The sequence below is a fragment of the Colletotrichum siamense genome (genome assembly GCF_013390195.1).
Source record: "Colletotrichum siamense strain Cg363 chromosome Unknown KSG_Cg363_contig06, whole genome shotgun sequence".
Taxonomy (NCBI): domain Eukaryota; kingdom Fungi; phylum Ascomycota; class Sordariomycetes; order Glomerellales; family Glomerellaceae; genus Colletotrichum; species Colletotrichum siamense.
The window spans coordinates 1,196,074-1,223,573 of NW_023501019.1; the positions used below are offsets into that span (position 1 = coordinate 1,196,074).

Below are 27,500 nucleotides of genomic sequence, written 5' to 3' on the forward strand. Positions count from 1 at the left end.
TACACCACCACTTGTGCGTCGAAATTAGCACAGCAAAGTGACCCCTCAACGGATCTCAACGGCTTCACATCGTGCGTCAGAGTCTCGGCAAGCAAAAAGGAAGGCCTCCGATAGTCATCCTCGCGCAATCTGAACATACTAAGCTTGAGGATAACAAGCAATCCATTTTACTTTGGCTTCAGTCTCTCAATTAGAACCGAACAATAATGCCTGTAAGATGGTATGTGACATTTAGTGTCAACTTAGGACGGAAACGTATGTCGGATGTGCCCCCGGCCAGGTGCGGGTTTCCTTCTCTGCGGCATCGCGACCCAACGCCGACACATTCAACACAAAAACCGTCTAAAAGAATTTTGCTGCCTCTCGAGATTCTACTTCGAATGACACCTGCAAGATGTCGAGGCGGAGAGGCACCCGTACACGCCCACTACCCAAGTCACAATGCGCGAGACAGAAGCTCAGCTGCTCAAGAGAGGAAGGACCAACATCTCCACGACTGTCAGCTCAAGCACTACTTGAAAATATGCTGAGATCAACAGATGAATCTGTAAGGATAAATACAAAATTTTAAAGACTGATTGCCCCTTTGAGATACCCGTGGGTCAACTCAGAGGTAGGCCCTGACCTTGCGGGAGAGCCCGGAACTGGCCAGCCCCAGAGTGGGAACCTCAAGGCTCGGGATAATCGAAATGGTGCCTCTGACGTTGACTTCAAGTACAAACACGTATACTGTCTTGACGTTGTTGTCTCCAAAAGAGATGTAGACGCGTTCGCCCTCAATGAGTTTGCCTTCGCTGTCCAGCCCGTCTGTTTTTCATAACGCTGAAGGTGATATCTAACGCGTGTTGGAGCTTCTCAGGTCTGTTGCAGGTTAGACTTAGCAAATGAGACGGCGGCGTCAGGCACTTCGGGAATGTTGCGGGGCACGGCTCCAGCATGGGATGGATCACGAGCCATGCGGCCAGAGTGACAACAGTCAAATATAGTGGTGACGTTTTTGGTGCGATTGGTGGTGAAGCGCAACAATCGTTCCAGCCCCACATCCAGAATGCCGTTGAAGGAAGAGGCCGCACCAGCCGCGGCATGGTTTCGAAGCAGGAAGCACATTAGTTCAAAGAAATGATAATGCCATTATTGGTGCTCGGTGGAGCTAGCTTCTTTGTCGACGCCTGGTTTATTAATATCCTCTTCGACGATCCCGCTGTGGCCGGAATAGTAGATGATCGTTTGGCCGCGAGACTTTCACGATGCGTCCCCACTCCCCGAGGATACCTGCTCGGGTAGCAACATCACCACACAGCATGGGGATATCGAAACCCTGTTGGCTGAGAACAAATGCCATATTCCCTACATCGTTAAGCGGGCCGCGGAGGGCCCCGAACGGGCTGGCGATCAACAGAGCCCGCCTTGCTGCAGTCATCTTCAATACTTGCAAGAGGCTAGCGGGATAAATCGGAGTGCGGAGAGTATGACAGCGAGCGGGTGAGGATCGCGTGTTCACCAGGCTATTCATGGGACTTGAATGGAATTCTCAGATACGAGCATCGCTTTTATGTTCGGGATGACCAATCCTGATTTTAACGAAGGATCAAGCGATCTTACCGAACTCTGCGGAGACCATACCACTTGCATACTAGATATCTGCAAGCTTGGCAGGTCCATACATAAGCTCAGTAGCGTTGCATTACTAGCTTGTCTGAGGCTCTGTATCTGGTTGTGGTTTCGCTAGTTCTCGTTGAATTCGGTCCAACGACCATCAACAATATCATTTTGGTCTTGTAATCACAGCACACATATGACTTCTCACAAAGAGTGATTTGCACGCAGACCGGCCCTTACAAGGCAAATTGGAGGCATCTGCTAAGCACTAGTACCCTGCTACACGGCGTTCCCGAAGGACTTCTCCCTAGTCTCTATTTTACGCGATCCTAATACTGAGGCGACTGACCTTCGAAGAGCCTTCTCCTGATTGCAGCCTCATTGACACGTGAACCCTCCGCCACTGGTTGATGTCTTCCGCGTCACGGGTCAGGCATCAATACTTTCAATTGGCGCTATTGTGATCCATCTCTCTCAAGTTTCAACACAACCGCACCATTCGCAAGCGAGCCGATTCAGACGAGTTGCCAATATTCACCCCACCCAGGCAGGGGTTCAATTTTTTGAGTTTTCGATAACCTGGAATCCTTCATCCTGCTGGTCAATCCTTTCCCCTCCTGCTCCCTTGATGTCTCTCCACAACGCGACTGGCTGCGACTGTGCGAACTGACAGCGCCAAGCATCTCAGCTTCTAAATTCAACCTGTTTTGGGAAGCAAGTATTCATCTTCGGTTGTGGTGCATTCCGATGTCCAGCAGGCGCGCTAGACGCGGCATCGATACCCTCAATTGATTGTCTACCTAGTACTTACCCTGCAACCCCTGTCATTGAGGGATTTCTGCGCTCTTCTGCATAGTACGAATACCGGCCATTGGTTGTTGTCCGATGAGATCCTGATACCCCACAGCATAGAGGTGGATAGAGCCGAAAGAGAAAATCACATGAAAGTCTGTGGTCTTGGTTCCCACAGTTCTGTCCGATCAGAAAGCGTTGTCCATTCCAGTGACTGAACCATGCGCCCCTGTTGCTCCTCTGCGGGCTAGAGCTACCTGAAGGATTTGTGCACGTGAGGGCGCAAGATCCATGTTCTGGATACTCATTCGCAGCTGATGCCAAGTTGCTACTCAGCCGCAATAACAGAAAGCCGCTATTGCGGCCGAGAACGGTGTGATCAACAGTGACTCAAAGCCTAACGAACGTCGTCATGCCTGAAAAGACCAGCAGATCGGGTTCCATGTGACATGTCGACTGATCGACAGTCAGACTGCGATTGGGAAGTGTCCTCTTGCATTTGCCTGTAGCTTTACGAGACCACAGAGCTGAGAGAACAATATGCGCAGATACTAGTAGATAGCAATGGGCCTGGCGGCTTGAGTCACCTGAACGCACCTATAATATTCCAGGCAAGCAAGAGCCCTATATATCATAGAATCAGTACATTCTTTGGGAACCTTTGCCCACACAAACGAAATTGAGCCGCCCTATCAACAACCCAAGCCCCCCTTATCGAACCTCCAAAATGTCATGCATTGCGGATATTGGCAGCGCGGTAGACGATGATATCATCAGTCTGCAAGTGAAAGTCAGCGCAGTCGCATGCGACGATCCCGAGAACCCCAGGTTGCACTACAAGCTCGCTCAGTCACTTCTTGAGAAATACCAGGGGTATGGAAAGGCGGCCGATGAGCTTTCCGCTGCCATTTTCCAAGCCACCACAGCTGTCGAGAAGGCCGACATCCTGGATCCTGCTGAGCGGGATGAAATGGCTGCGACTCTTTCTCGCATGGTCTTTCTACAGTGGGACCAATTACGAACGCCGGAGAGTCTAGAGGCTGCTCTGGAAAGGGGACTCCAGACGACCACGCTGCTTTCGGATTCCTCGCCACATTTCCCTATGTTATGGTACAACCTGGCACAAATCTTGCTTTGGCGTGGGAAATCTCAACAAGACGAAGATGACCTAGAAGCAGCCCTGCAGTATGCCAAGGATGCAGCTGACTGCCAGAAGGAGGACGAGTTCTACTATCCCTTGTTCTGCTACACCATTTCTGAGATACTGTTTCGGCTTTCTCATTTGAGGTCGAGTCCGCAGGATCTGGAGGAATCCTTATCCCAGCTGCTGGAATCGAAAAGGACGATGAGAGTCGACCATCCCATGCAGTATGGGCTGCATAGATCACTTGAGTCGATTTACAAGGAACGATTTCGCTACACACTGGATTATGTGGATATCGTGAAGGCATCATCTTACTTCACTCAGCGGTCTAGCATGCCGCCCCCGCCCACCAACATCTATGAAGATGGAAATCGCCCTTCGATTGTTCATTTGCGTCGCTTTGATCGCTCCAGAAACATCGATGATCTCGATGAGGCAATCCGGCAGACCAAGAATGAGAGGATCTCTCTGGGCCAGAACTCTGTGAAGCGAGCTTCGGCTTCGTTGGAATTGGCAGAGATGTTCGGGATTAGGTTCAGCCGCCTTGGTGAAGTACAAGATGCTAAAGAAGGCATCTTCTTTGCCAAGGAAGGACTTGATCTTAGGATGAAAAACAACATGGAACCTATAGGTGCACTGCAGTCCCTTTGTTGTTGTCTCTTCAATCACAATGAGGAGTTGGATGTCAGCAAAGAGGTTGAGGAAACTATCAACATCATCACGAGCATGATCCCGGTTTTTACAACCATGGAAAACCAGGCAGACCTCCGTACCTTGTTAGGGATGATGCTCAGGCAACGGTCTCACCACGATCACCAGAATGTTGGGGACCTCGAAAACGGAATAACGCAATTGAGAGAAGCTCTCCAACTATCCCAAAGTGAGACGCAGAAACGGACCGCACTCGACATTCTCACCGCTTGTCTCCATGACTATTTTAATCGTACCGGAGACGAAAGCAGCATGAACGAAGCTGTCCCCACTAGAAGACGTCTGGTGAGCCTTCTCAACCGAGAGCATGAAGACTGGAATAGAGCATTCATCCAGTTGGCCCGCTAGTTAACGTCCCACACCTACTTCCGGACCACCCCTATATACGGACCACCCTAAAATGCCTCATCGAAAATATATACTACTACTTCTAAACTTAAATAACTTCACTATTTTTAACTTAATTATTACTAAACTTTCTATAAAGTATAATAACTATATAATAGTTAATTATATTAAAAATAAAGTTTCTTAAGTATTTAAAGCTATTATAACTAATATTAGCTTATAAAAAGCTTTATTATAGTATAGTATACTAAAAATTATTTTATTATATTAAATTTAAGGGGTTTAGCTATAAGATATTATTTTTTTTAATCTATAAAAGCTTTCTCTAACTTAAGAAAGCTATTTAGCTAAATAGGTTTAAATTTAAGCTATTTTAGGTTTATTTCTAATTTATTAATAACTTAAAGATTTTACTAAATATATTTTATAAGTTTATAGAGATTCTTAATTTCTTAGAAAGAACTAAGTATAAGTTTTTATTAAGAGAAACCTATTTATAAAAGTTTAAAAAAATAGAGTAATTAATTCTTAGTATATTAATAGAGCTTTAACTAATATAATTAAATAATAGTTTAAGTATTTTACTATATTTAAGATTATAGTTATTAAAGTTTCTAATTAATATAATATAAATAAGATTAATATTTTAAAAAGTAGAGGATTAAATAGGTTTATTCTTAGATTATTAGAAATTTATTCTATTTATAAGAAATAGTTTAGATTATATATTTAAATATCTCTAATTAAATATATCTTTATAACTAATAAAATATTACTTTTACTTATTATATATAAAAGTAAGAATATTTAGTAATAATAATTCTCTTTAGATTTAATACTATATAAATCTTAAAAGTTTATAGCTATAGAAAATAAGTAAACTTTAGACTTTATAGCTATTAAGTAGTTAATAGAGGTTTTTGTTTTTTAATTTAGCTAAAAGACCTCTTAGAGGTTAGATTATTAATTTTAAATAGTTATAAAAGCTATAAAATTATTACTTTTATATATATATATTTTAAAAATAAGATATACTTACTATTTTTACTAATATATATATTATATATCTTTTAGCTACTTAATTAATTAGTTTTTAAGCTCTTTAAAGTAGTATATAAAAAGAAGCTTAAATTACTAATTAAATAGGATATTAATATAGTTATAAATAAGAGAAATTTTATTATATACTATAGTAAAGTATATAAAGTAGCTCTAATAAATAAGAATATTATTAGTAATTAGAAATAGATTAGTTTATAGCTTATTAGTATAGCTAAACCTTTTATAAGCTTTTTATTACTTAAAAATATTTTAACTCCTATTAAACTAATTAGTTAAGTTTATAAAAAGCTCTCTAATAGTAAAAAAAATAAAAAATAAGTAGTAAATATATTAGTAATCTTTTAATTAACTCCTAAGAAGAGGGATAAGTTTTAAGATTAGTTTAACCTATTTAATAAGCTAAATAATAATAAGCATATATAGTATTTATTTTTTTAAAAAGTTTAAAAAAGCTTTAATAAAAAAATATACTAATTAGTAGTAGTTTAGTAAAAGATTAAAATACTATAAATAGAAGTTAATATTAGTAAAGCTAAGAAATAGAAGAAGGTTAAAATAAGCTTAAATTTAAAGTTTATTAATATTAAAGCTATTTAGAAAGCTTAAATTAAAGTAAGTAAACTTAAAAGTAGTATAGATAAATCTAATAAGTCTAAAAACCTTAGTAATAGTGAAAGTTATATCGTTATAGTATTATAATATATATAAATATTAGTTAAAGTTAATGTGTATAAATGTGAGGGTATTAAAAGTAGGTGGTCTGGATGTGGGGGTGGTCTGGAAGTAGGTGTGGGACGTTAACTAACCGGGCCTTGAGGACTGGAAATGCGGCTGAGCTTGATGAAGCCATCTCAATCTACGAAGATGCCAGTGATGCTCTGCCCGATGATCACTTTTTACGCCTACGAAACGTCGATGCTCTGTCCACCATGTACAATATACGATATGACCGCAAACGACGAATCCCCGACAACGATAAGGCCATTGCCATGCTGGAAGATTCCATCAACCGTACAACACAAGCGTCTCAAGAACGGGCTATCAAGCTTCTCAACTTGGGAAGCAGCTTATCCCGTCGCTTCCAGCGGACGAGACTTTTGACACATCTTGAAGAGGCAATCTCAAAGTACGAAGAGGCGCTCGAGACGCCCTTCACACAAGCAAACCAAAGCGTGAAGGCTTCCTGCCTGTACAGTATGGCACAGCTTCGACACCAACGTTATGAAATAACAGGAGAGGTGGCTCATTTGGATATGGCCGTTGAGCAAGGGAGGTTGGCTGTGACAACTCTGGCGGATTCTCATCCAGAACTAGCTAGAGCTCACTCCAACTTGGGCAGCTCACTCCAAGACCGAGCAACAGAAACGGGGAGGCTTGACGACATCGACGCGGCTCTCAACAGCTTCAGAACTGGATGCCATCTTCAATCTGGCGAGCCGATCGTGAGAATCAATTGCGCGCGTCGTGCAATGGGCATTCTAGCCGAACGAAACGATTGGGCTGACGCTGAGAGGATAGCAGACGTTGCTGTCAATCTCATACCACGAGCCTGCTCCCGAAAGCTCAGCCAAGATGATCAAGTACACGCACTTCGCAACATTTCTGAGGTATCCGCAGACGCCTGTTCAATCTTATTACGGTTAGGAAAGGTTGAAAAGGCCCTCCAGCATATCGAGTACGGCCGTGGCCTGGTTCTTGGTTATCTCATTGATGAGCAGAGCGATCTGTCGGACCTGAGAATGCGAGACTTCTCCTTGGCGCAGGAATACGAATGCCTGCGCGACAGGGCTTCTATTGCAAGCACCGACTTGGAGCCTATATATCAAGAGATGGACGTCTGTGAATCGAAGATTCGTCAGATTGAAGGCTTCGAAAGGTTTTTGCTGCCGCCCTCTCTGGAGGAATTGCAATATGCCGCTTGTGAAGGCCCAATAGTTGTCGTCAACACGTCCAGGTGTGGAGCAGACGCTATCATCATCACCAAAAATTGCTTCAAGGCTGTGGAGATTCCCGAAATGTCATCCAGTTGGATGGTTAGGGGCACTGGAAATGGAACGGAAGAGCAGAGGGGTCAGCGAGACATCAAACCAGAACGTGCTCCAAGATTGAACGATGTGGCACTGGGGTGGCTGTGGTCTGCTTGCGTCCATCCTATTCTCAAGCAGATCACGAAAGATCTCGGTCAAAAGCCCAGCGACGCCGACCTGCCGCGTATGTGGTGGATTGGAACCGGACATGCCAGCAGCCTTCCGTTTCATGCGGCCACAAGTTCCAACGCGGAAGCTCCTGGCAGCACTCTCGACCTGACTATTTCGTCGTACACGTCGACCATCAAGGCTCTGCAGAACGCTCGAAATCGCGCTTTGAGGGGACAGGAACAGGACCGCGTCGACCCATACAACCTTTTGGTGGTCACTATGCCCAGCACGCCCGGTGGGACGCCTCTTCCTGGCGTAACACGTGAGCTTCGTGCGATCAAGACTGCCGTAGATGGCACATACAACATCACGGAACTTGAAAAGCCCAACGCCCGTCAAGTTTTGGATGGTATGCAAGACGCGCAGATTGTGCACTTCGCGTGTCACGGCACCTCTGATCCTCTCGATCCATTGCAGAGTCACTTGTTACTGCAAACTTCCGATCAAGACTTGGACAAGCTTACAGTCAAGTCGCTCATGGCCGCGAAAGTTCAAACGCGGGCTTGGATCGCTTATTTATCCGCATGTTCAACAGCTGAAGTGAGCGCGTCCAGCCTGAAGAACGAGGGTCTGCACGCGACGAGCGCCTTCCAAGCTGCTGGATTCGGTCATGTGATTGGTTCCATGTGGCCAGTCAGCGACGAGGTTTCCATCGAAGTTGCCCAACTCTTTTATGAGTTTTTGAGCAAACCCAAAACAGAGGTTGTCTCGCCGAACAGGCTGGTTGCAGAGGCTTTGAGGAACGCCGTAATTGAGGTTCGTAAACGCCATCCTGACAATGCCGATGTCTGGGGGCCATACATACACTATGGCGCATGAAAGGTAGCGGTATCTGCAACTGCAGTCCGCATCGAAGATGGTGGTCATCTCGGAAATGTCTCTTCCACAGCGTGGTGATACCTTGGCAATCATGCCTACCTACGTAGCTTATTTCGCAATTGAACAACTTACGAGAGGAGGTTTAGAATCTAGACGAGAGTGACATCGACGTGACCCTGCCCTTGAGTTTGAAAAGTCCCCAGCCATGCGCTTTGGGCTGTTCAATCCATCACTATAATCTCGCAGGTTGTCGAGTCAGACTGAAATGATGTACAGCTACCTAACTTAGAGGCTTTGCATGTGAAGTGAGACGCAAAAGTCAACGAAGAAGCTTCGCCCAAAACTCTGGTCGTCTTCGGTATCTCGACTCCGTATACAGATATCCATGGTTGGCTAACAAGTCTGATCAGTTCTGTAACATGGTCAAAATCCCAATCAGCCATTGATCATTGTTCCAAAGCCCTGAGGTGTGGACTGTCTGTGGTGCAGCTAGCATCCATCATGTTGCAACCTTGGCAGCATGCTGGAAGCAAGATATAAATCCAGAAGAACATGCACAATCTGGACGAGGCCATCTCCGCATTGCGTCAAGTGCGCTTTGCAATGTATCTTTTGGCGTGTTCGACAGGAGAGTTTAAGGCCGGGGGATTTGCAGACGAAGCACTCCACATTGTCCGTGCCTTCCAAGTTGTTGGTCTTGGTCACGTCACCGGGTCTCTTGGGTCGGTTGACGATGAAAACTCCGTCAAAGTCGCGAAGCTATTCTACGCGTCGCTGAGCGGCAGCAATGGCCAGGCCACCGACCGAGCAGTCGCAGAGGCGTTACGAAAGGCTGTAATGGTCCATGGAAGTCCGTAATAGTGGAGAGCTGCGTATATGGGCATCGCACGTTCATTTTGGGGCTTGATTTGTACCTTAGTTACTGTTACGTCTTCTCTTGTCTTTGTTTGGCTCTTCTCTTCTATTTATGGATATTCTCATTCAATTCCGTACCCCAGGTGAACACCCTGCAATCACTTCTCTGAACATGATTTGAAAATGAAAGCTTCCTCAGGAGTTGATGAGTATCACTCATTCAGATCATGTAAGCATCGGCTGCAATAGAAAATGTAAACTATTTCTTACACTCGTTGACATATAGATACAATAAGACAAACATCTAAGGAACGCATTGAACAATTCTCTTGTGATTTCATGCTCTGAAGACGGACCATCGGCGTATTCGGGACTGTTCATGGAGCCGAGAACGCTAGACAGCGGGGTCGGGCGGGGGAGGTTTCCACGTGGCGCCCCTGACCAGGTCTCTTTTAACCTGGTGCCGAGCCAGTAAAATCACTGAAAAAGACACTTTCTTCCTTCTCCTTACTCCGCATCGATTCCAACCAAGCTGTGACTGTGCTGCTGTTCCCGGACTCCGAGAATGGACACCTCCGGCCCGTCATCGTCCTTCTCGGCGGCACAATACTTCCCGGCACGGCGCCGGGTGTGGCAGGCATGCACGAATTGCCGGGCCCGCAAGACACGATGCGACGCGGCTAAGCCGAAGTGCAGCTTGTGTATGACGCAAAACGTTGAGTGTGTCTACCGCGATTCGAATCAACCACGCATTGAGCAGAACACCCGCATCTTGTTGGAGAGAATTCAGATGCTTGAGGACCGCCTATTCGCCTCGCCAATCTTCTCAGCTCAGCCATCTCCACATCAAACTCAATACTCAGTGGATTTACAGCCGCCTCAAGTGGCTCAACAGCCGACAACTCCGGGACCGGGGCCGAGGACGCAAGATACAGAAACATCCGACGAGCACGCAGGCACGGGCGCTTCACTAGGACACGAAGGTGACGCTCAGATTCAAATTCCACTATCTCATACGGCCAGCGCCAATCATGTTCTTGAATGGCCAGTCGTTCAGCAATTGCTGAATGACTCGGAGCCAATGCCCCCACGGCCAGTAATGCCAGCCGGTATACGATCCACAGAAGCAACAGACATGTTCTTCCAGGAATCTTCGGATGAGACGAGGTCAGCCCCTCCCCCAGAGTCTTGGAGGTTGTTCCGGGATCGAAGCCTGCCGGTGTCCATCGATGCCGCAGACAGATACCGCGAGGTTATCCATGAGTACTTTGCGGAAGTCAACATATTTTTCCCACTACTGTCTCTCGACGACATACTCGCAACTTTCAACGAAGTGGTATCATGCGAAAAGTCCCCGGCCCTTGAGTCTGACTCCATCTCACCAGCAAGGTACTGTCTCCTTCTCCTTGTTCTATGCATGGGGTCTTTCGTGTGTACAGGGGAATATCGAATCTCCTTGAATGAGGCCGCGGGCAGAAACGGTGGTCAGGAGCCTCCGTCTCTGGGATCTGGATATTTCAAAGAGGTCACAGGACTTGACGAGAAGCTCTGGCAGAAGGCTCGTTTACTCCTTGGTTTCATCTCCTCGGAGATCAATCTTGAAGCCGCTCAGTGCAGTATGTTGGCAAGTCTATACAAGGGCGCCAAAGGCCGAATGGCAGACTCCTTTCATTGGGTTCACGCGACGGCGGTAAAGTGCGAGGCACTAGCAAGAAGGGCAATTGCAAGCACGAATGACGCAGAACGATTTTCAGACGCTTTCCGTCGGTTGTATTGGGTCTCGCTCATCTATGAAGGTGACTTCATTTCAGAGGTCTCCATCACCCTCCCATCAGGCATTGCTAGATACGAGGATGTGGTGCCTTACCCTGCCCCCGAGACGCCCAAGCATCGACAAGAACACGCGGCAGCATTCTCCACACCAGAGACGAATCCTACCAGCCCGGCAACATCGACATTCTATCGAACGGAAGAACTAGTTGCATTCCAGATCAGCACCAATGCGGCCATCCGGCGCTTTCTGAACCGCGTCAACAGCGTGATTTACGACAGCAAAGATCAGGTCCGGATGACAAGAGATAGCTACGCAAATTGGCTGCTGCGCGTAACAGAAGACCTATGGTCTTATCATGGAGCACTCTACCGCAACTTGCCAGATTTTCTTTTGACGAGCCAGCCGCGAAAACGCACCGACCAAGAGAATGCAAGCTCGCCAATGACACCAGGCATCATCAGAGTCGAAGAGCTGGGTAACAACCCATGGAACGTCCTGCGACTCAAAGGACGCTACTACGCCGGGCAGTACATTATTCACCGGCCTTTCATCGAATATGTGCTTCTCAACATGGCTCATTTTGATACCCATCCCTGCAAAGAGGCGATTCTTCACCGTTGTAGGCTATGCTTGGAAGGAATCCGAGGATTTATCAATGTTTTTGACATTGATCCAGCCATTAGTATTACCGGCCTATTCTCCAGTGGTCTTGTGTAAGCTCTTCTATTTGCTTCGATTTTGATCATCAGTCTAACTTCATTCAGCACGTTTACCATGGTAATGATCCTTAGAGTGGCAACGGTGTGTCCCGTCTTTCGCGACGCCCTACCATCAGATATAGAGCAGGCGATATTCATCGGCAAGCGAAACTTGAGGAGATTTAGCATCAGTGTTACGGAGTTTCAGTGGCACCTAGGGGTTTTGGAGCGACTTGAGGTATCCTGCAAAAATCACATGACGATGTAGATGGAAAGAGCGCGGTAGCGTTCCATGATGAGTTAGGTATGGTAGGTAAAGATACCCATGAATAGAAAATACACGGCTAGCAACCAAATTTTTCACCACGTTGCGAGTGCTCATCGCGAAGAGATTCATTCATTCTAATTTCGTCTATCAAATGCAAACAACGCCGATTTATGCATTTCTTTCCTGTAGCCTCGAAAAAAAAATTCAATCATGAGGCAACAGCAATGGGCGTGCCGTTCGTCTGCGCAAGCTTCTTCGCCTTTTCTTCCGGCGATAGTTCGAACACGCCGACACCGGACACCGTCTCTTTGGGCTTGTCCCCGTTCTTCTCGGCCTCGGGCTGGATCACCTTGCCCTCCAGCCTCTTATCCTCTGGCGTCATGGGCGCATACAGCTTGAGCAGCTCATTCAATCGCTCTCGCTGACAGCAGTTCTCGTACTTCCAACTGCCCGCCAACTCGTCAAGCTCCTCAAAGGTCTTGTCCTTGAAGTAGTCGGCCCACTCGGGGATCATGTACTCAGCCATGGTGATGCCGCGGATTCCGCGGAAGACGTGCATGTGCATGCGCCACTGCCACGGGTACTTCTTGTTGTACTGCGCAGGGACGTTGTCCTCGAACCACTTGTGAAGCGGGCCGAAGAGGTTGGGTTGGAGATGCGCGTCATCGTAGGCCCAGCTGTCGACGGCGAGGTCGCGCTTTTTGCGGATCATGGGGCCGAGAAGCTTGAGCCAGGCCGAGTCGGGGGAGAGGTAAGTCATTCCCATGACGTTGACGTCCTTGTAAGCCCAGATGCTCCAGGCTAAAATTGGGGTCAGCTAATAGTTGTCGGAGTTCGATTCCAGTTCCGGCTTACCAATGCCTTCGGAGGTGTAGATCGCCATTTGTCTGTCCAACATGTCGTATCTCTCCTCGTTGTGAACCTTCCAGTCAGGGTTGTACTCTTCTCGCTCGTAGATCGGACCGAACTCGCCTGTGAAAAGATACATCTGTCAGCATATGGAAAGATTCGCGTGCACAGAGAGCGTGCTTACCGTTCCAGATGGGAACATTGTGTTCCTTCATAAACGCAACCTTGCGATCGTACATCTGCCGGATATACGCGTCTTGGTCCTTCAGACCCTGGTATCTGCCAATGCGGTTCGGAAATCCGAAGCCGCAGTAGTCGTGGACCGCGTACACGGAGTTGGGGAAAACCTTGGTGAAGCCGGAGAAGTCCATGCTGAAGGTGTTGCCCTCGAGGAAGAGGATATGATCCGGGTCGATCTCGCGGATGGCAGGAACGATGCCATCGTAGAAGGCCAAGAGCCGTGTCCACTCGACATCGGCGGGCTCATTGAGAGGGTTGAATCCTGCGATCCACGGGTTGCCCTTGTAGCGCTTTGCGAGAACTTGCCACAGGTTGATAACTCTGTCCTGGAAATGCTTGTGATCCCAGAAAGCGGCGTATCCTGTCGGGTTGTCTGAATGCCAGTCCTGGTTCTGGCCTCCCGGGGCGGAGTGGAGGTCGAGGATGGTGTAGATTCCGTACTTGGAGCACTGCGCAACGAAACTGTTAGCGCCAATTGATATGGGATACATCTCGGGATCGGTTAAAGACTCACAATTTCAATTGCGCGATCGAGATGCTTGAAGCCCTCTTCCTTGATGACGAACGGGTTCATGTCATCTTCAAAGTGGTGGTAGTTGAAGGACAGGCGGACGCAATTGAATCCGATCGAGGACAGAAACTCGGCATCCTTCTCCGTGAAGAAGTACTCGAGGAACTTGTCAAAGAAGAACTCATACTTCTCCTTGCCGAGGACCTTGAGCAGCGCTGCGCGGATCTGATGTTCGCGACCGGGAAAACCGTTCATGAAGTTCTCCATGAGCATCCAGCCACCGAGTGCCGTCTGGAGAGGAAGTCAGTGAGTGGCCAGAATGGCATTAGAGCTTGCAATCATCTTCTTACCCCGCGCAGGCGGACTGGGTTACCTGAAGCATCGACAACATCAGGCCCAGACGTCTTCAAGATACCGTTCGACATGTTGGTAGTCAATTGGGCGGTGATTTGGCGACAAGAAGAGATAGAAGACGTAGAGAGAATGCGGAGGTCGAACCTTTCCTCCGACCTGAGCCAGCAGGACCGCTCGACCTCCTAAATATGACGGCCTCACATGCGAAAATCGTATTTAACTAAGAGCCACGCGACGAGCTATCACCTGCGTTACGGAGAAGCTGCATACGTCCCACAGTCCCCATGACGTCCGGAGCCACAATTGGGGTCCCCTCATGTGGTGATCGGAGACAAGACTCGTACATACGCGCTTCCGGGGCCATAAACGCGACCAAAGGACGCCCGCGTCAACCATCGGGGAAGACCAATACGCTTCCCCGACCCCACGTTCCAACTCGGGGGACTGTCTTGGATGCCCCGCATAGACGCGGACAGCATCAACCGAAGCGAAAACGACGCTAGGGGGATGGTTTTCGTTGCCCCGAAGTGACCCACGTTCATTCGGGGGAAGACTTTAGCTGCCCCGACGAGTCATGATTCGTCAGTTCTACCAAAAAGGGGGCTCTCCCAGACTCAAAGAGGAATCTCAGGCTTCTCCACATCGCCGGACGCTACACATCTTGAACAAGTCTCGGCGCACTTTGCTGTTCTCACTTGACAACTGCTGTCTTCCGCGACGGAAAGATGCCGAGTCAGACGAGCGTGACTTCACCCGCAACCGCTAATCATTCGTTTTACCCCATGGAGACTGGTCTCGCCTGAACGACTATTCATCTCATGATGTTCCTTCGTGTGGGGATTGGATTGCACTTTACCCCAGCCCCCGGATCGCCCCTGCTTCTTCTCCGCATCCCATCATCCGACTGGTGATCCCTGTCGTGTTGTTTGTCCTCGGCAGGCGGACTGATAATTCCAGGAGTACGGTTCTGTCAGGAAGACCATCGAGCTAGTTTCCGCGCCAATGGCGATATCACCCGATCGAGTTCGTTTCATTTAGCCCCAGATGCCGACTTTACGACTTCGTCACCCTCAACTTAGACCCCAACCCGACGAGCAGAACCCGGGAATGGTGCGGGTGTTCAGGACAACTTCATCGTTCCACCTTTGCAGCTGAAGGGACTATCTGCATATAAGGGCACACGAAATCCCGGCTACTTGGTCGTGGTCGTCAGTTTAGATCAGCTCTCTCCACCGCTGGGTCAACTGTCCTCCCATCCTCCCCTCCCAAGTCCGTTGTCTGTCAACTTCTCAAGCATCGGTATCAGCGACAATGAACTTCCTCCGCGAAAGACTCCCTGCACCGAGGCAGGACCAGGCAGCCCGCCGAGCTCGAGAGCAAGGTGGTCCGGCCGTCGCAAACGAAACCTACCAGCCCTCTCGCATTGCCCAGCTGGCCCAAGAGTCGCCGGCATGGTACAGATCCGGGGCTCGGAGGAAGTTATACTTCCTCCTGTTCCCCGCTGCCGTTGTATCGTACGCCACCAGCGGTTACGACGGCTCGATGATGAACTCGCTCCAGACGGTGTCCTACTTCGATGACTTCTTCGACAATCCCCGCGGTGCTGTTCTTGGCTTGATGAGCGCCATCATGGCTTTGGGTAGCATCTGTTCAACTCCCATTGCCCCATGGGTCGCAGACAGGTTTGGGCGACGATGGGGTATCACGGTGGGAAGTCTGATTATGATTGCTGGAGCCATCATTCAGTGCGAGAGCACCGAGTTTGCCATGTTTGTTGTTAGCAGATTCATCTTGGGCTTTGGACTCTCCTTTGCAACGACCTCGGCCCCTAGCTTGGTCAGTGAGTTATCGCATCCCAAGGATCGTGTTACGATCACGGCCATCTGCAACACCTGGTAAGCATCAAATACAACCCAATCTATTTCAGCAATGGCGGACTGACGGAGTCTACTTTTGCAGCTGGTATCTTGGAAGTATTGCTGCAGCTTGGATCAGTATGTCAAATCCTACCCTGAGATCAAGTCGATCGAAAGCTAATAACGACCAAACAGCCTTCGGAACTCGAACGATCCCTAGCACTTGGTCATGGAGAATTCCTTCGCTTCTCCAGATGGCACCAAGCGTTGTTCAACTCTCGGCTGTCTGGTTCCTACCTGAATCTCCTCGATGGCTCATCTCCAAGGACCGCGATCACGATGCTCTTGAGGCTCTCAAGCGATATCACGGCGAAGGGCAAGAGACGGAACTAATTAGGCTCGAGTACGAGGAGATCAGAACGGCCATTGATAATGAGAAGAGTAAGAAAGCCCTCTACACAGAGTCCGGAAGTTTCCATGGTTAACCCAATTTGTAGGGCTTGGTGCGACGACTTGGAAGTCAATGGTCTCTACCAAGGGAAATCGCTATCGCATGTTCCTTGTTATCTGTGAGTCACTTATTTACTCTACTGATCTTTGATGATGGCTAACGGCGATTCCAAGGCATGGGATTCTTCTCTCAGTGGTCCGGAAACGGATTGATTGCCTATTACCTATCACGGTAAGTTGTCGCCCGGTGGGATAAGATTACATACTGACAGTAGCTAGAATTATGGACACCGTGGGAATCAAGGACAAGAACACCCAGGCTCTTGTGAACGGACTCGTCAACATTTGGAACTTCGGCCTTGCCCTCACGACCGCCTTCTTTGTCGAACGAGTCGGCCGACGACCCCTGTTCCGAATCTCCACGATCGGCATGCTCACAGTCTTCATCGGCTGGACCATCGCTTCCGCCCGTTTTGCAGAGACGAACGCCAGCTCAGCCGGCATCGCCGTCCTCGCTCTCATCTTTGTGTACCAGATCTTCTACTGCATCGCATTCTCGCCCTTGCCGGTCGCTTACTCCGTCGAAATCTTACCATTCTCCATCCGTGCGAAGGGCATGGCCACCTATGTGTTCTCGACCAAGGCTGCTGTGTTTGTGAACCAGTACGTCAACCCCATTGGACTCCAGAACATAGGCTGGCGCTTTTATATCGTCTATGTTGTCATCTTGGCGGTCGAGAGCTTCATTGCGTACGGATGGTTCCTCGAGACTAAGGGCAAGGCATTGGAGGAGATTGCGGTCATCTTTGATGGTGAGCAGGCCAATGTTCGACTCGATGAAGGCGGGAAGGGAGACGGTCCGGTTGATGTTGAGGAGAGTGAGCACGCCACAACCAAGGTCTAACGGAAGCATCATGTTTTGGTTGTTAGCATATGCCTTGAGTTGATAGTATAATGCAATACGATCGTGTTTAAATTCGAATTTCTAGTTCCTGCTGAAGGCTTCGACATCTGAAGGGAAATCGTCTGGGATCCGTTGTCCGTACTAACTGCGAGTTTGTGCGAGTTTAGGTCGGCATCCCATGGCCCACGGGATGTTAAACAATGATCCATCAAAGCTCAGAAGATCCGCGTAAAAATATAGCATTATTGTGACTTGTAGTATGGCAGTCTCTTTTGCTGGTATTATCCTGCCATCGGCTCACAAATGGCTCCCCTGCTGTCTTCGTTGAAACAGCATTGTCCTGAGCCAGGGCCCTTCTGACAAACTGTTTTATGCCCTTGACACCCATAACAACCAAGACCCGTGTTGCACTCTCCTCTACCCGAGGTGCAGGGTTCTCCAGTCACTCTCCCGCGCCTTTCGATCTTTTCGATCCCTTCCCGCCCTTGGATCCTTTTGGGCCCTTCCCCGAGCCCTTCCCCTTCGGCCCCTTGTCCTTCGACCCTTTCTCCTTTGAGCCTTTTGCCCCCCTCGCGCCCGACGTCCCCTTTGCGTTTGACGACCCTTTGGAACCCTTCGCCTTTTTCGGACTTTTCGCGTTTTTCGGCGGTGGACTCTTCGGGGCTGGTGGTGGCGGGCTTTCTGACGGACAGCTGTGCCAAATTTGATTAGCAAATTTCCCGTTTTCAGTAATCGAAGGCCTGTACAAAATTCTCACTGCTTCGTCGCCGCGCCAGGCAATGCCCTCAAACACTGCGCCCGGAAACAAGTCCATGTCTCCGGTCTCAGCCGCCGGGTCGGCCAGTACAAGGCCGACCGCCGCCAAGAGCAGCAGAAGAGCCTGAACGACCCTCATATACGCGGTCGCAAAGCAGTCAAATGGTCTGAACAGGGCGCCGAGAACAGTTGACTTTTTTGCAGGACTTGGATGAACCCTTGGTCAAAGGAACCAAATGATGGGTTGAGTTGTTGTTTTTGAGTTGACGCCAGATCAGCGACATCTGAGCGCGTGGGGCGGGAACGCCGAAGGTGTTCTTCTTAAATGTTTCCGGTGCACAAACCTCTTAGCAGCGTCATTCACAGCCCCTGTGCTTCAGCTTGTATCGTCTGATGTGAAGACGCTATTCGCAAACAAATGCACGGACGCCATGGCAGCATTCGAGGCCGTGGTGCTACCGGCTGCCGAAGCCGGCTGCAGATCCCATGCCGAGATTTCTACTCTAAAAATTTCCGGGGAGATTTCCAGTCACATTGTCAAAAGATCGATTCTTCGGGTGCAGATGTTCTGTACATGTGAACGATAAAAGACCTTGGACAGTAGGTGACCATTTGGTAGAATCATGAACAGCAGGCCGGCTGTTTGACGCTAGTGTTGTGAAGTATCGAGATCCTTGCAGCATGGCGCGTAAGCTCACCGATATGGGTGTGGGTGTGGTCTTGTCTGTGTTCCACCTATTAGGTCACCTGTCAAATAATGATGGCGTCCTCCAACCCCTCAGATTGGACGTTGTCAAAATAAAGGCAGTTCGGTCCAAACGAAACCGAGTGGCTTGGCCGCGCAATGCAACAGTCTGAATCAGCTCTCTTGTCCCACCGGCATCAGCCGACCCGCCCTTCGTATGGGAAACTTGCCTATGTGGGAAACAAAACCTTAATTGGCATGTCAGCGTGGAGCTGGAGGGGCAGCTACTTATGGTCGCACTGTCGCCTGCAAACATTCTTATGTTACAGGTGCAGCCTTTTCTCCGGTGATTGTTTCCTTCAGATGAATCGAAGTTCGGCCGAAACCATGGCCTCGACCCCGATCGCCCCTTACGACAAGGACCATGAGGATCCGAACGGCCCTGGCGATGCTCGACCCACGGCGTTAAAAGTCATCCGAGACCAAGGACTCGATGGCAAACTTCAGGGGAAAGTCTTTTTTGTGACGGGGTGCACGAACGGAATCGGGGTCGAGACAGCCAGGGCGTTGCATGCCACCGGCGCTGATGTTTACATCACGGGGCGTGACACGGCAAGGGGCGAAGAAGTCGCGAAACGAATAATGCATGACGGCAAGCCGGGCAAGGTGGTCTTCATTGAAATGCACTTGGACTCGCTAGCCAGTGTTCGAGATGCAGCATCAAAGTTTCTGCAGTTGAGCGACACGCTGAATTGTTTGATATGCAATGCTGGTAAGTTGAAGTATGTTCATGGCTATCGTAATGCTAAATCATAGGCAGGTGTTGGGTTGCACCCTAAAGCTAGGACTAGAGATGGATTCGAAATGCACTTTGGTACCAATCATTTGGGGCACTTTGCCCTCTTCGAAGCTCTCAAAGACACTCTCCTCAAGTCCTCAAGCCCATCGTACCCGTCAAGGCTTGTCATGGTATCTTCGCGATCTCATCTCGCGAGCTCGGTTGACCTCGATGATTTGAATCTCGAGACGACGACGTATGATACACACAGCGCATACGGCGCCTCAAAAACAGCTAATATCTGGATGGCGAACGAAGTCGAGCGACGGTATGGCTCATATCACCTACACGCCACCTCTGTTCATCCCGGCGCAGTGGTCTCTAGTCTAAGCCGCCATGTCGGGGAAGACTTCATGAAGAAGCTGTTTGGACCTCCTGAAATCGCGAAGCTCATCAAATCCTCCGAGCAAGCCGCCGCCACGACGATCTGGGCTGCTGTCGGTGCCGAATGGCAACACCGGGGCGGCAAGTATCTAGCTGATGTCCAAGAAGGCGTCCCGTCTGAAACGTGCACCGAGGGCAGAACAGGACCTGGGTACGCGCCGCATGCTTTCGATGAAGAGAAGGCAAAGCGGCTATGGGAATTGAGTGACGAGATCGTGAGAGCTACATGAAGGGATCTAGATTATCGGCAAGATTCTGCAGAGAATCCAGAATAGTTCTTTGCATGTTCGTTTCTACATAATGCTATCTAGAAGTGATTATCCTTAGGGGGTCTATTTCCGCAACCTCACCATGATGGTCTTAGTAGGATCTGGAACTGACTGCGATAATATTATTAGCTAATCCTCAAAGGCAATAGAGCATGCATACCTGAGACCCGAAAGTGAGATTCTTGTACCTCTCGGTACAGCCATCGGGCATCTTCAAGTCGTAATTCAAGAACGTGGTCGCCAGAATCATCTTCATTTCGTTCGCTGCAAAGAACCGGCCAGGACAGGCATTCCTCCCGTACCCAAAAGCAAGACTCGTATCGCCCACACTCGTAAACTGATTGTTTGTTGCTGCTTCCGCAAAGGCGTCCTCCACTGACATTTTACTTTTCAAAGCAGCTTCCTTATCCTTTCGAATCTTGTAGAATCTAAACGCGTCAAAGACGTCCGGACTGGCGTGTATCGTTTCATCGTAGTTGATGGCATGTGAAGGGACCTCCAGGATGACACCGGTAGGAATCGTTTGCCCGTTTGGCAGAGTGACTGGCTTCATGACCTTGCGTTGGAATGCCGCTGAGGGGTGATGTTTAGCCGATGATCTCAGAGGTAAAGCATGTGTCTTACTGGCACTTTGAGGGTAGTATCTCATGACTTCCTTCAAGAAGCTGTCTAGCTTAACCATTTTCTGCAGTGCCACTGCGGTAATATTGCCATGTGTCTCAGCAAGAACCTCCTCGACCTCTTGTCGCAGGGTTGCCACGAGATCGGGTGTTGCCGCAAGGTTATAGAAGCTAGATGAAAATCAGCCATTGTCAAAGAGAAAGTCTTTCAATTGAGCCTACGCGTTGGTCAATGCTGCCGTTGTCGTGTGAATAGCTGCAAAGGTCAGGCTTAACTGATACTTCGATATCGCACGATCACTCTGCTGGCCGAATTTGTCTTGGGAGTCCATCAACCACTGCAACATGTCATCTGGCTTGTCCTTCTCATTGAGGCCATGAAGTGCAGCCTGACGGCGGGCTGTGACTACGGGCCGGAGGAAATCGTCAGCTTGTTGGAAGCGGTGATGCAATTTCTTGACTTGCGGTGCTCGGGACGCTAGGAATGGACGCAGCCAGGGGGATATGAACCCCACAGCCTGGATAGCAGCTGTCATGTCCAGAGTGTAGTTGACCGCCGCATCGAGGTAGACCTCGTCTCTACAGAGATCGGGCCCAACGAAGATTCTGCCTGATGTTTTGGCGACTATGCGAGCTAGCTTGCCGTTGATTCTAATATCCGACCAGTCCGCTGACTGAGGGAACTCTGTTTGGATCGCATTTGAGACTTCATCTAGAATGATCGGATTCAAACGAACTTGCGCAGTCAGCAAGCAGATACGAGCCGTTCTATGCTAGAGCAGCTTACATAAAGCGGGATTGAGTGAAGTTTTGAGAGTATGCGGTATCGTGGGGATATTGCTTGTGATGTTGGTGTACTTTGTCTGTAGAGCCTTGGTTGTGACGAAGTCAGCATGCGCCCTCTTGAACGAAAAGATCGTCTCTCACTTCTTCTACTGCCTCGTTGAAGCTGAGAACGTCTTCAGGCAGCTTTTTCAGATGCTTCAAGAATTCTGGGGATACAACGACACACTCGGATTCTGCACGACAGGTGAGCTTTTTGTCGTGAGATGATTCGGTTAATGGCAGTTAGGAAATCTTACGTCTCGCAGTCATAATGCGAAAAGCACCATCTTTGAACTGGGAGCCACTTAGTCCAGTTGTCCTCGTTTCCCCTGCTTGCTAGACCGCGTACCTTCCTGTAGCCCTCAACATAGAGATCTCTGGCTTTACCGGAGAGAAACTCCCTTCTCCTTGCTTCTTTGCTCGTAGCATTTCCAACGGCCGGAATGTCCCACAGCCGAGCTTTGCTTTTAAAGAGTCTCGCCAAGAGAAAGAGAGCTCCGACAACCAAGACGGTCAGTCCTACCGGAGAAGGGTTGGCCAGGACGTCGGTGAAGATGATCCCACTCATTTTGGCCCCTGTTATTACGGCAAACAGTGTTGTAATGGAAGTCGCTGTAATGTAGGAGCCGGGTGGTGGATTTTCACGCTTGTGTTGACAGTGGATGTGTCTTTTGAGCTACTCGTATCCATCACCGGCGAATCATTATCCGAGGTACTAAACCGCGTATTTTACGCAAAGTCCGATTAGGTTGCACCGGGAGCTCAAGAATTGCCAATTTTTCTACTACCAAGTAATTCAAGTCCCGGTAAAGAGCGTCGTAGTTGCCCCGCTTGTTGCGAAACGAGTCAAGACTCTTGCCGATTATGCGAGAGCGAAAAAGTCTAAATGCTTCTTTAATCAACCAAATTCCTCTCGTCTACGGCTTAATAAGCGTGATAAGACTGCTTTCTGAATAAGTATTAAGGTTCTGGCCATGTCATCCACGGTAGCATTGGATCTCCACTGAGAGCAAGTTTACAGTCCGGCGGGAGAACCTTCTAAATGAGCACCTAAGCTGAGATGGGTGTGTGAGAGAAGCTTTCAATTAAAGTCGACTCGCAACTCACTTCCCATTGCATTGCCATGAGTGTCATCATCGAATGATTCATATTTCATCACTATCATATAACCCAAGCGAGGCACCTTCTCACGACCGGCCGAGATATCTCTTCTTCTTCTGCCTCCGTGTCGGCATAGACCTCGGTTCATCAAGGAAGAGTCCCATCATGCGACGCCAATGGAAATGCAAAGGGTTCTCCCCGAGTGGTGGCGTCCGCTCATATTTGAAGGGTGCCTCCTCTAAGAAATCCAAGGGCCCAGTATCCGGCGTCGCGGGGTCTTGAAACCATCTCAATGAGATCTCATATGTGGGCACATTTCTGAACAAGTGAAGAGGCTTGAACCATTCCTCATGGGGCATCGGGTATCGGGCGTACTGCGGGTACATCCAAATTCGAAATTCCTTCAGGCGAGGGAGCTTGTCAGCAGCCTTCGACCAAAGGTCAAACCATTGCATCTTGGCTGTAATGGCCTCCTCATCCTCAGGATCCATGTATGATTCTATGGAGGCGGCCCAGATGAGGTGAAGGGTGTTGATCCGAACCAGTGATTCGGCGTTGGTCGTCTCCAAAAATCTTGAAAGAGCATCGATCCCGATGAATGAAAACGCCGTGTCATCGTACATGGAGTCGACCGCCTCCTGGTGCATGCGCTTGCAGGCGAGGAGGATGGCCAGAAAGGGGCTAAACTCCTTCACCATCGTCCGCTGCTTCTTCTTATCGCCGTCACTATCGCCGATCGAATCATCCACAGGCCGCAGCACGGGCGGTTCCTCTTCACATGCCCAGTGGTTGCACCAGAGTGAAGCATTGCGCAGTCGCCAGTCGTTGATCTCGTCACGCTGTGCCATGGCCTCTACGGTGAAGGCGCCATCTCGGCATTCCGGCGCTTGCTCCGCGGGCGGGGCTTCCAGAACGTTGGTGAGCTTGATCTCCCGCACGTCTTCGGCGTCCGGATCCGAGATGCAAGCGCAGTGGGAGAGGGGCGCCAACGGGGAGGGGCTGGCCTTGTAGACATGCTGTGTCGATCCGGCGGCTATCCACAAGTGCCGATAGATGTTCTGACGTATTTCGAGCGGCAGGGCGGAGAAGAAACCGGACTGCGGCTGGGGGTTTGTTGGCATCGCTTCGGATGAGGAGCCGGGCTCGGCATCATCGTCCGTGAGCCGTGAAGCTGGCTTGTGGTACTCTTCTATCTCTGGCATCTTTCTAAAGTAAACAGACATGCGAGTAAGAAGTGAATATTGATGAAAGGAGAGGGAAACAGCAGGTTATCGATGTTGAAAGAGAGCTTGATGAGATAAGACAACGTCTGCCTGGCGTTCGATGATTCCCCCTCCACCCCCTGCATCACCTACCCAAAAAGGCTTAACGCCGCTTACGACATCCGTCCGTCCAATTGTGACGAGGCACTCATGATGGCGAGCCAACACCATCTGTAGCAGCCCACATGCGCATGTTTTCGACACCAACGCTGCTGCATGGCCCGCAGGCGCGTGGGATCAACGTCGCTGAAACTGTCATGAGTTCATCAAGGTTTTTCTTTCCATATAAAACGAGCAGACTATTACGTATCAGCCATCCATATCAAGCACACCTCACAAGGGTTGACCAATTCCGGCGGGATGATTGGTCAGAGTCAGGATTTCTGGGGCTGATTGCTTGTCTTACCCCAGATCCAGCACAGATCCAGGGAGAGCTCTGCTCTTATCTCCCAGGCGTACCCCAGACCGCCTTCTGTCACAATAAAGTTCTTTTTTTGTTCATCAGCTCTTCGTGTCTTCTTCCATACATAAAGTCAGTCCGCCATTGATACTCTTCCATCCGCCGTTGTTGATTCTTGGGAGAGCGATGAGCTGTTCATCGATCCGGCAGCTCGCCCTGCTACGTGGGGCGCCGGCTCAACGCGCTTTAACGCGGGCTGGACAGAGCACTTTCATCGCTGGCTGCCGAGCTCCCTCGACTCTCAACACGAGGATATCACGACATGCGGCGAGGCCAATCCGGTCTACGGGATGTCTGGGCATTCAATCGCAGCGATTTCTGAGCAGCACAGCTCGGAGGCGCAATACTGCCGAGGATGAAGAGGAGACGGGGAGTTACAGCGAGGCCGACCACGAGCATGCCGTCATCTCAACGTTTGACCTGTTCTCCATCGGCATCGGCCCGTCATCTTCTCACACCGTCGGTCCGATGCGTGCTGGCAACATTTTTGTTGCTGATTTGGCAGAGGCGAATCTCTTGAGCAAGGTCAACAAGATTCGGGTTTCCATTTATGGCAGTCTGGCGCTCACCGGCGAGGGCCATATGACACCGTCTGCTCTCTTGCTCGGTCTCGAGAGCGCGGACGTTGAGACAGTTGACACGGCCTACGTTCCGGAGAGGTTCACTGAGATCAAGAACACGAAGAAGTTATTCCTTGGGCACGGTCTGGCAGACGGCAAGGGTAAGGAGGTTGACTTCGACTACGAGCGTGACTTCGTTTGGGAATGGGGCCGCAAGCTGCCAACACACAGCAACGGCATGCGCTTCACGGTATTCGATGCGGATGGCTATGTTTTGGCGACCAACGACATGTTCAGCGTCGGCGGTGGCTTCGTTGTTAACGGCGCCTTGTCAATCAACCCCGACGTCTCGTCCTCATCCTCATCCTCCGTCGCCCGCGTGGACTCGCCTGACCCGTCATCAGAGGATACTGCTGGTAGACATCCGGTGGATCTGGCAGAGAATCTCTTTTACAAGGAGATCAGACGATCCGATGCCGCGGGAGACCGTCGGACGGGCGCCGAAGTCAGGCCCGAAGTAACGGACGACACAGCTCTTCTGGGGAACTCATCAGACAGCCTTTCACCGGTTGCATCTGAGGGAAATGGTGTCAACATCTCAGAAAACCCCGAGAATACGAGCGAGTCGGGCAGCCAGGGCCCTCGGTACCCGTTCCGAGACGCAACGAGTCTGCTCTCGCTGTGCCGCAAACACAACCTCACAATTGCCCAGCTCGTCTACGAAAATGAAAAGAGCCATGGCTACACGGATGAAGAAATCTACCATAAGCTCTTCAAGATCTGGCAGGTCATGGACACCAGCATCTTGGAGAGCGTGCAGGCGCCGCTCGACACCAAGCTGCCGGGATCCCTGAAGCTCCATCGGCGCGCACCCGCACTCTATCGGAGACTGACCCGAGGCTTGTATTCCACCGCCGGCCAGACGTCGCCCAACCCCAATGAGCAAAAGAGCGACGGCAAAAACATCCAGTTCATTGGCTCGTCAGGTTTGGCGGCATCCAACAAGACCCCTGCGACGATTGGCGACAGCAAGTCGAAGACGAGCGTCGGCCTCGGCCCGGGCCGAAGGTCGCCTCCGCGCGTGCTGGGCTCCCTCGACCACCCCATCACCCCGTCTCCCTCGCGCCGGACTACGTTCCCCACGATGGACTATCTCACGGTCTACGCCATCGCGGTCAATGAGACTAACGCAGCGGGCGGTCGCATCGTGACGGCGCCCACCAACGGCGCAGCCGGTATCATCCCCGCCGTGCTGAAGTACACCATCGAGTTCATCAGCGACGACCCGGAGCGGGATATCCCGACGTTCCTCCTGACCGCCGCTGCCATCGGCATGCTCTACAAGCGCGGCGCGACCATCTCGGCGGCCGAGGGCGGATGCATGGCGGAGGTCGGCGTGGCCTGTTCCATGGCCGCGGGCGCCTTTGCGGCGTGCATGGGCGCGAGCCCTGAGGCCATCGAGCAAGCTGCCGAGATCGGCATCGAGCACAACCTTGGTCTGACGTGCGATCCCATCGGCGGCCTCGTGCAGGCGCCGTGCATCGAGCGTAACGCTCTGGGTGCCATCAAGGCCATCTCCAGCGCCAACCTCGCTCTGAGCAGCGAGACGGGCACGCAGAAGGTCAGGCTGGACGACGCCATCCGCGCGATGCGTCTGACCGCCAAGGGAATGAGAAATGAGTTCAAGGAGACCAGTTTGAGTGGTCTGGCGACGAGCGTGCCATTCAACATCCCAGTCAGTGTACCTGACTGTTGATTTTGCGTTTGATCTGGACAATGATGAATGGGAGCTTTGGTTAGACTTGGAAAACTTGCAAAACAAAAATGCGGGAATCATAGAATTGGGATTTTCTTTACACTGGGTTTCAACGAATTAACGGTAGATTTGGATCATACAATCGAGCTTCCACTGCTCCCAGCCGGCTCTGTCATAGGTGCTTGTTCTGGCACTCACTTTATCTGGAGTGGGGATTCACAAAGACAAGCTTTACCTTCTTCAAAGCAACAACGAGCAAAAATGAATTATGACAACCACGAGATTCGAACTCGTGCCTCTTTCGAGACCAGAATGCTATCCTCTTGGAGGATGAAGCGAACGCTTGAGTCTGGCGCCTTAGACCGCTCGGCCAGATTGCCCACATGCCTGATTAGGCAACACGATGTCAGAATCGTGCTGCGAGGTCCACCAAGAACAGTCAGGGATGGAAACAGCCACTAGCGAAAGAGGATCCGCTGCTGATGCATTAATCGCAACATGCCGGTCTTACGAAAGCTCTTAAACTTTAGGAGGTAACAGAGATCTATTCAG

At 49.9% G+C, this 27,500-nt stretch overlaps 8 protein-coding genes across 8 annotated transcripts; 5 read left to right on the forward strand and 3 right to left on the reverse strand.

The window, feature by feature from the left end:
* Window positions 1-6,585: 6,585 nt before the first annotated feature.
* Window positions 6,586-8,673, forward strand: CGCS363_v009332 (uncharacterized protein; the record flags this gene model as incomplete). The annotated part of the gene is made up of 1 exon (XM_036641181.1): window positions 6,586-8,673. The coding sequence occupies one exon, from the start codon at window positions 6,586-6,588 to the stop codon at window positions 8,671-8,673; it is 2,088 nt and encodes a 695-aa protein (XP_036492699.1).
* Window positions 8,674-10,627: 1,954 nt separating this feature from the next.
* Window positions 10,628-12,268, forward strand: CGCS363_v009333 (uncharacterized protein; the record flags this gene model as incomplete). The annotated part of the gene is made up of 3 exons (XM_036641182.1): window positions 10,628-11,921; window positions 11,979-12,015; window positions 12,067-12,268. The coding sequence occupies 3 exons, from the start codon at window positions 10,628-10,630 to the stop codon at window positions 12,266-12,268; spliced, it is 1,533 nt and encodes a 510-aa protein (XP_036492697.1).
* A 208-nt stretch (window positions 12,269-12,476) lies between these two features.
* Window positions 12,477-14,293, reverse strand: Xyl5-1 (Beta-xylosidase; the record flags this gene model as incomplete). The annotated part of the gene is made up of 5 exons (XM_036641183.1): window positions 12,477-13,069; window positions 13,124-13,240; window positions 13,302-13,806; window positions 13,872-14,159; window positions 14,219-14,293. The coding sequence occupies 5 exons, from the start codon at window positions 14,291-14,293 to the stop codon at window positions 12,477-12,479; spliced, it is 1,578 nt and encodes a 525-aa protein (XP_036492912.1).
* A 1,240-nt stretch (window positions 14,294-15,533) lies between these two features.
* Window positions 15,534-17,432, forward strand: CGCS363_v009335 (Lactose permease; the record flags this gene model as incomplete). Its single annotated transcript, XM_036641184.1, has 6 exons — window positions 15,534-16,117; window positions 16,182-16,216; window positions 16,274-16,519; window positions 16,576-16,647; window positions 16,703-16,760; window positions 16,808-17,432. The coding sequence occupies 6 exons, from the start codon at window positions 15,534-15,536 to the stop codon at window positions 17,430-17,432; spliced, it is 1,620 nt and encodes a 539-aa protein (XP_036492702.1).
* Window positions 17,433-19,260: 1,828 nt separating this feature from the next.
* Window positions 19,261-20,325, forward strand: Wwox-1 (WW domain-containing oxidoreductase; the record flags this gene model as incomplete). Its single annotated transcript, XM_036641185.1, has 2 exons — window positions 19,261-19,645; window positions 19,694-20,325. 2 exons carry the CDS (start codon window positions 19,261-19,263, stop codon window positions 20,323-20,325), a joined length of 1,017 nt encoding a protein of 338 aa, XP_036492910.1.
* A 102-nt stretch (window positions 20,326-20,427) lies between these two features.
* CGCS363_v009337 (Cytochrome P450 monooxygenase ATR2) lies at window positions 20,428-22,377 on the reverse strand (the record flags this gene model as incomplete). Its single annotated transcript, XM_036641186.1, has 8 exons — window positions 20,428-20,475; window positions 20,525-20,937; window positions 20,989-21,155; window positions 21,207-21,720; window positions 21,772-21,856; window positions 21,912-22,003; window positions 22,067-22,103; window positions 22,159-22,377. The coding sequence occupies 8 exons, from the start codon at window positions 22,375-22,377 to the stop codon at window positions 20,428-20,430; spliced, it is 1,575 nt and encodes a 524-aa protein (XP_036492805.1).
* Window positions 22,378-22,996: 619 nt separating this feature from the next.
* On the reverse strand, window positions 22,997-24,112 carry CGCS363_v009338 (uncharacterized protein; the record flags this gene model as incomplete). The annotated part of the gene is made up of 1 exon (XM_036641187.1): window positions 22,997-24,112. One exon carries the CDS (start codon window positions 24,110-24,112, stop codon window positions 22,997-22,999), a length of 1,116 nt encoding a protein of 371 aa, XP_036493286.1.
* A 646-nt stretch (window positions 24,113-24,758) lies between these two features.
* Window positions 24,759-26,948, forward strand: sdaA (L-serine dehydratase; the record flags this gene model as incomplete). Its single annotated transcript, XM_036641188.1, has 1 exon — window positions 24,759-26,948. One exon carries the CDS (start codon window positions 24,759-24,761, stop codon window positions 26,946-26,948), a length of 2,190 nt encoding a protein of 729 aa, XP_036493285.1.
* Window positions 26,949-27,500: the final 552 nt, after the last annotated feature.